This window comes from Mastomys coucha, unplaced genomic scaffold, assembly GCF_008632895.1.
Source record: "Mastomys coucha isolate ucsf_1 unplaced genomic scaffold, UCSF_Mcou_1 pScaffold11, whole genome shotgun sequence".
In the NCBI taxonomy this organism is placed as follows: domain Eukaryota; kingdom Metazoa; phylum Chordata; class Mammalia; order Rodentia; family Muridae; genus Mastomys; species Mastomys coucha.
In genome coordinates this window covers 22058162-22065533 of record NW_022196893.1, presented here as the reverse complement: position 1 = coordinate 22065533, position 7372 = coordinate 22058162, and the positions used below count along the sequence as shown (strand labels likewise).

General features: G+C 38.4%; 1 protein-coding gene and 1 long non-coding RNA gene across 2 annotated transcripts in view; one reads left to right on the top strand and one right to left on the bottom strand.

Annotated features, from left to right (window-relative positions):
• Abcd2 (ATP binding cassette subfamily D member 2) overlaps positions 1-7372 on the top strand; it is a 48920-nt gene that overhangs the window by 35070 nt on the left and 6478 nt on the right. The window contains exon 8 of the mRNA XM_031353168.1: positions 4790-4874. Coding sequence (XP_031209028.1) covers positions 4790-4874 — 85 coding nt within the window. The remainder of the gene's footprint in view (positions 1-4789; positions 4875-7372) is intronic.
• On the bottom strand, positions 5828-6406 carry LOC116078190. Its single transcript, XR_004113447.1, has 2 exons — positions 6361-6406; positions 5828-6063 (listed from the first exon to the last, which is right to left on the bottom strand). It is a non-coding gene; the product is annotated as an uncharacterized LOC116078190 (long non-coding RNA).

Below are 7372 nucleotides of genomic sequence, written 5' to 3'. Positions count from 1 at the left end.
TGCCTTTATATGTTACTTGTCTTTTTTCCCTTACTGCTTTTAAAATTCTTTCTTTGTTTAGTGCATTTATCATAATCTTTCTAATACACACACACACACACACACACACACACGCACGTGCACGACATAAAGAGATTACAGAACATAGAACCTTTGTAGGTTCCATTAGACATATATGAAAGAGTGGGAATATGCATATGAAGGAGCTTTTGATCCAATTATTTCCTAATAGTTGTACTCTCCAGTGTTTTGGTAAGTCATATGATGTTATAGCACAGAAAACTACCTAAAGAGCAAGCCAGAATTCTAGGTTGATTTGTGCATGCATTGATCTCATGTTCTGTTTCCCAGCCTAGTTACATTATTTTGAAGAAATAAAAGTACAGTATCAAGTAGATGCTTGAGAATATGAGATTTAGACTCAGAGTTTGTCCTGGTCAGGGTTTCTATTCCTGCACAAAACATCATGACCAAGAAGCAAGTTGGGGAGGAAAGGGTTTATTCAGCTGACACTTCCCACACTGCTGTTGATCACCAGAGGAAGTCAGGACTGGAACTCAAGCAGGTCAGGAAGCAGGAGCTGATGCAGAAGCCATGGAGGGATGTTCCTTACTGGCTTGCTTCCCCTGGCTTGCTCAGCTTGCTTTCTTAAAGAACCCAGGACTACCAGCCCAGGGATGGCACTACCCACAATGGGCCCTCCCACCCTTGATCACTAATTAAGAAAATGCCTTACAGCTGGATCCCATAGAGACATTTCTTCAAGGGAGGCTCCTTTCTCTGTGATAACTTCAACTTGTATAAATTTGACACACAAAACCAACCAGTACAGAGTTAAAAAATCAAATCCTAATTAGCATTGCTTCTTGTGTCCTCAATGGTAAAATGGGGATACATTTTTTTCAGCATTGCTATGAATATTAAATGAAACTATATGTGTAGTATTTACTGTGCTGGCAAATGCATAACAAGTACACATGAATCGTGACCTGATCCTTACAGTAAGCAAATGAAGCCACCGAGAAAGACATCACTGTATTTCTCTTTATGATGTCTGCTCTTGGAGGGAAGCAGATTTTTCCCTTAGTGTCATGTGGCCAATCCCTCTTCAGTTTCAAAATACTTTGACAGTATAAATTCCACATGTATGGGAAGATTAATTAAGTTTGGAATCTGGTTATTCAAATAGAAATTAAAAATAAACATGAAATATTCTATTTTTTTAGAAGTCATGATATTCTAGAATTATTTCTAAGGTGTGCCAAGCCCAGAGTTTTATACCCCTTGCCTTGGGCACATAACACATTTTGTTTGTCCTTTTTCCCATAAATAAAAGAGTCTCTGCATCTTAGTAATATAATAGGACCAGTTGTAATTTGTTGAGCTTTACTGCACAGAATATACCATGTTCAAACAACTATATATCATGTGTCCAATGTTCATGGAAGCCCGTTGATGATGCTTTGCTCTCTCCATTGCACAGATTAAATCAGGGTGTTTCCTGCACACTTGTTTGTATATAGCAGGTAGAAAAAAACGGAAACACAGACTTAAATCTAAAAGCCTTAACACTGGACACAGCTTTGTTCTGATATGCTTATGTCTCCTAGCTTTTCAGACATAAGGACTATTAGTTTATTTCACACAGATACATCTTTCCCAATAAACTTCTAGTTTTACTTAATCTCTAAAAAAACGAAGCATCTAAGCAGTTCAGGAAAATACTTCTTTTTTTATTAGATATTTTCTTTATTTACATGTCATATGATATCTCCTTTCCCAGTTTCCCCTCCAAAAAAAATTTAAAAAAAAAATACAAAAACAAAAACAAATCCCTGTTCCCTCTCCCCTCCCCCTGCTCACCACCCCACCCTCTCCCACTTCCTGGCCCTGGCATTCCCCTACACTGGGGCATAGAACCTTCACAGGGCCAAGGGCCTCTCATCCCATTGATGACCGACTTGGCCATCCTCTGCTATACATATGCTGCTGGAGCCATGAGTCCCACAATGTGTACTCTTTGGTTGATGGTTTAGTCCCTGGGAGCTCTAAGGGTACTGGTTAGTTCATATTGTTGTTTGTCCTAAGGGGCTGCTGAGAGGCTCTGACAGTACCCAACTAATACAGAAGTAGAGGCTCACAGCCATCCATTGGACTGAGCACAGGGTCCCCAGTGAAGGAGCTAGAGAAAGGACCCAAGGAGCTGAAGGGTTTGCAGCTCCTTAGGATGAACAACAATATGAAAATATTTCTAATTACTAGTGTATGGCTTCCTTTGGAAGAAGCCATTTGGAATTATTTAAATTAGCTGATTCTTCGCTTGGCAAAGAACGAGGGATGGGGAAAACTATGTTTCATTCCCATAAACAGGTTCCAAAGTAGGAAAGAATAGGGTGAGTACAAAGAGACACGGTGGGGAAAAGCACACATCTTCCAGAAGAGGGGAAATCCTGTCTGGTTAGGTGTCTTGGTCTCCGTAAATGAGCATCAGGCATGGTGGCTGTTGCCAGGGATGCTGGTGGAACCCTAGGGGTTCAGTAGAACAAAGGGTGCAGTTAATGAAAATATGTAAAAAATTAACTTTCCTTTGACGGGAGAAGACTTTTCTCTTTTATTCTGCTCTCGGTGCAGGGAACAAACCTTTCTCACCAGTGGCATTTCATAATTACGATAAAGTTTGGCCACAGAAAAGTATTATTTCAACATTTCTTTTTCTCAAAAGCAAGCCAGAATTTTTCAGGTTTCAATATAGTCTTACAAAGATCTATCTTTAAATAATTTTGAACAGTGAGCCCTCTGAAGAGATCAACTTGATGTCAATGGCAAATAGTGTTAAAGTCTTTCACTCTAGATATTACTGTATTGATTTTTTTTAAAAAAAAGATTTACTTCAAATTTTGTAGATGTATGTTGGGAAGTAAGGACATATGAGTACAGGTGCCAAGCATTGGGTCACTTGGAGCTGATGGTCCAGGTGGCTACGAACCCACTTAACATGGGTGCTCGGAGCCAAACTCAGGTCTTCTGCAAGAGCAGTGTGTGCTCTTAACCACAGGATCATCTCTCCCGTCCTGGTATTGTGTCTTCTCATCTCTCATTTCTCTCGCCTCCCCTAGCTCCTCCTATACCCTCTCCCACCCTGCGTTACTTTAAATGTGTTACTTTTATAGTCTTTCCTTTCTAACATTTGGGACAGAGAACGCTTCCAGGCTTTTTCAAATTTTAAAAATAATGTGAGATATCTCCTCAAAGCCTTCCCATCCTTGTTCTCTCTAATTTTCATCTTCCTGCTTTGTTTAGTTTCTTATTGGTAAGTTCAGCCTTTTTTTTCTCAAAAAAAAAAGGCATAGCCAAGGGGCTGACCCCCAACTCATGATCCTTCTGCCCTAACCCCTGTCCTGGGATTACAGGCATGTTACACTGAGCTTGGTTTAATTTTACACTTTCTAAAACATGCAGTAAATTTTATAACAATTCCTAAAAGAAGAAAGCATTAAAAACATAAAGATGAATCTTGATTTAGCAACATGTTATACTGTCGGAGGTTCTGACCTTTTGTATGTTGAAAGATAACTCCATATTCTTCCTTTTAATTCACAAAAGATTTAAGTAGTTGATCTGGTCATTTGCTTTTTCAGATGCCCACAATAATAAAACAATAAAGATTCTATGTCTTCCTGTACCTAGAGCCATGTTTACTTAGAAAGGTTAATAAGGAGGACAGGCAGCTAAGGGAGAAGAATGGGTGTGTGGGATAGGGTGCAGCATGTCCCTTCTCCAACGGGAGAATTAAACCAGAAACACTGAAGATGTGGAAATGTTGCCTTTAGTGTTCGTCAGGTGTGGGCAGTCATTTTCTCCACTAAGAAAATGGAGTCTACAGAACTGTAGTTTTGTTCTTATGTAATCTTTTCTAGTTAATTATGTAAGATAGCTATTTTTTTAAAAAAATTAAATATTACAAAAGTGTTAACTTGAGAAATAAAACTCTCAAAATTCTACTCCCAGAAGTGTACCTGGAAGGTGGTCTGCACATCTTCAGAAGTACGGCCATAATATATGTCATTCTGAAACTTGGATTCTCATTTAAGGTTTTCTGGTATCATTTTCATATTAGGATAGAGAGATAAACATATAGATATATATTCTTGCTTTGCAAATTGATATTAAGCAATCAGTCATTACAATGTTTTAAGAGATAGGCTGCATAAACTGTGGAAAACATTAAATAAAGCTAAATATAGACCCTAGCTCTGAGAGATAACTGTAACTCAGATGTTCCTATTTCTTCATGAGCTTTGGATTACCCACTTGTAAAATGCAAATAAAGGCAACTATCTTATAACCTGTAGAATAAAATGACTTGCATAAAGACTTGTTTGTGGAAACTGTTTAACTTAATTCTTTACACACTGTTTTGGGGCTTGGCAATTGTGCTATGCAAATTATTAAACCCTTTCTCCCACTTCCCTCAAAAATCAGTGTATGTGCATCAATCCTTTGGACAAACTGAGTAGCACACTGCCTTATGTGTGGCAGGGTTTACAACTCTTTCAAGACTTCTATCAGTGTAAGGAATTACTTCTCTTAAAAGAATATCGTATTTAAAATAAAATCCTCTTACACGTGGCTCTAAGGCCTATCCACCTGCTCTACAAAAGGCAAGGCTCCTCCTGTTTTCAGACAAAACAGGCCAGGAATCACTCATCCAGAGTAGATGAGGTAACAAGTCGACCAGTATCTGCAACCTGTGTGTTTATTTGTTTGTGCGTGTGTTTTTATTTTCTAGGATGGGATGCCGTCATGGACTGGAAAGATGTCCTTTCAGGAGGGGAGAAGCAGAGAATGGGGATGGCACGGATGTTTTACCATAAGTAAGTGTGCTGCATTCAGGGAACCATAGCCATTACTGATAGAACAAGACAGCCCTCAGCAGGATGCAGCAGTCTCATCTTAGGTGAGATAACATCTGACTGGGAGACTGGACAGATGACTCAGTGGGTAGAGATGCTTCCACCAATGATTCCCTAGACCTTCCTAATGCTGCCACCCCATACAGTTTTTCATGTTGTGGTGACCCCCAGCAATAAAAATTACTGTGTTGCTCCTTCACAACTGTAATTTTGCTACTGTTATGAATCATAATGTAAATACCTGATATATGACCCTCCCCCCAAGGGGATCACGAGCCATGAGTCAAGAACTGCTGCTCTAGATCCATGTGGTGGAAGGAGAGGCTCAACAACTATTGCACATTGTCTTTTGCCTTCCACACACACTATGGTGCACATGCTCACACACACATACGTACAAGTGAATGACAGGGAGTCAATAAATCCATGAAACTTTTCAAAACCAAAGATAGGAGAAGGCAGAGGGACTGAATGGCATGTTGAAAAAATGTATCTTATGAAAGATGTGTAAAACCTTTACTTTTAGGTTTGCTTACATTTTGTAGATTCTCTTGGTTTTTCAGCTTTTAGCTGCTTTCTATGGATTAACTTAGATAAAAGACTGGAGTGCACACGCTCTCTCACTGAACGTCTCATCCAAGTCAGAGAATGTTTTTATTACCAGAAAAGGGCTCTTAGTTCCCTTTTTGTTCATGTTCCATGTATATCCACTTCTGCTCTTACTGGTTTATCTTCTTTACAATCTCATGTAAGTGAAATCATACACTATGTAGTTTTGTGTATAGCTCTGATATTTAGTGAGAAAAATTAGTTGTCTTAATATATGTCTTAATATATATATATTACTTATACTAAACTTATATTGTTAGTCTAAGGATAGAGAGTACTTTTCAAAAAAAAAAAACTGAACCGAATTTTAGCAACTCTGGATTTTTCATGCTGTGCTTTGGAATGCTGCTCTCTCCACGGAGACTCAAGGGCACAGTGCAGCTTGACATTTCTGACCAGCTGTTAGCCCATCTCTGGGAACTGGCTTGGGTTTCGTCCATAAATACTCAGTAATATGATCAGCAACACAGCTTGCGAGGTGTGGTGTAGTGAACCACAAATGTGACCATTTTTCCATATCTCCTTGTTAATAAGATACGCCCTTCAATAAGAACAAGAGACATCAATAAAGAAAGCATTTTAACCCAGTATTTCAAGTATTAGACTAATCAGTATTCATGATTATAAAATGTATCAGGTATACCATAATAATGAGTGAAAATCAAGTGAATTCTGGGAGATCAGAGGCAAGCAAATAGTAAGAAGGCAGCGCTTTTGCAAATGAATCAAATAAATTAGAAAGTTAACGCCAGTGAAGGAAAAGGGTAATACTGAGGGGCTGCCTCTTCCCACGCTCTCGGGGCCAATACGGTTACGACTATGAGATTATAATACATACTGAGCTTTGACAGGAAAGATCTGTGCTGGTGACAAGGGAGAACTCTGGTCAGAAATTATACAAAGCATTACAAAAGAATCTGCTTTATGAGAGCCTTAGGATTCTAAAGAATGACCAGGAAACTCCTGTCTTGAGGAGATAGGTTTCTTCCTTCACGTATCCTATACTATTTGTGATTCAGCAAAGGGGTGACAAGAAGAAGTCTAAGAGATGATGTCATTTAATACTGTAAGTATTAGTTCTACAAGTGCCCACTCCTGGCTGTGTTCTTTGGTATATTTACACACACACAGAGCCTAACACTGCCAAGGAAACAAAAGTGTATGACTCATCTTACATTCCTTATGGGTTGCTATGACAACAGAATATAAAATATACATTTTTTTCTTCAAAATCTTCTTTAGCTGAAAGCACTCTAAAAAGGAAAACACGAAATATGATGAGCAGTACAGAGAAGATGTTTGTACAAAAAGAAAATTTTACCTAAGTTATCTTTCTCTTGTATACTTTTCTTCTCCTTTTCTATTTAAATAAAATCACAAACAGAAATTAACACATGGAAAACCAGTATTTGATATATAATAATGAACCCCCCAAAGCTACTTCTTCACTGTTGTCTTGGGGAAAGTACAGTGATCATTAGAGACTTTCACACTCCTAGGGAGTGTTGGAGATGCCCTTAACTCTTGCATCTGTAAGCCTTCACCTCCATCTCCTGAATAGGTAAAGGGCATCTAACTAATAAGCAAGCACATGGTAGAAAGAAAACTTGAGAGGCTAAGAAATCATTTATGTAAAATGAGGTATTTCCATTGATTTGGTCTTGGAGGCCATGAATTTGAAGTAGAACAAGGTGGGGTACACAGGAGGACTTGGAGGGGAAATGGGAAGGGGAAAGTATATTATGTAATTATATTAGAATCTCAAAACATCAAAAATAGATGAATAAAAATAATTTCATGGTGAAAAGTGCCCTGCAGTACTTTGAAACTAATTTTCTTTTTTTTTTTTT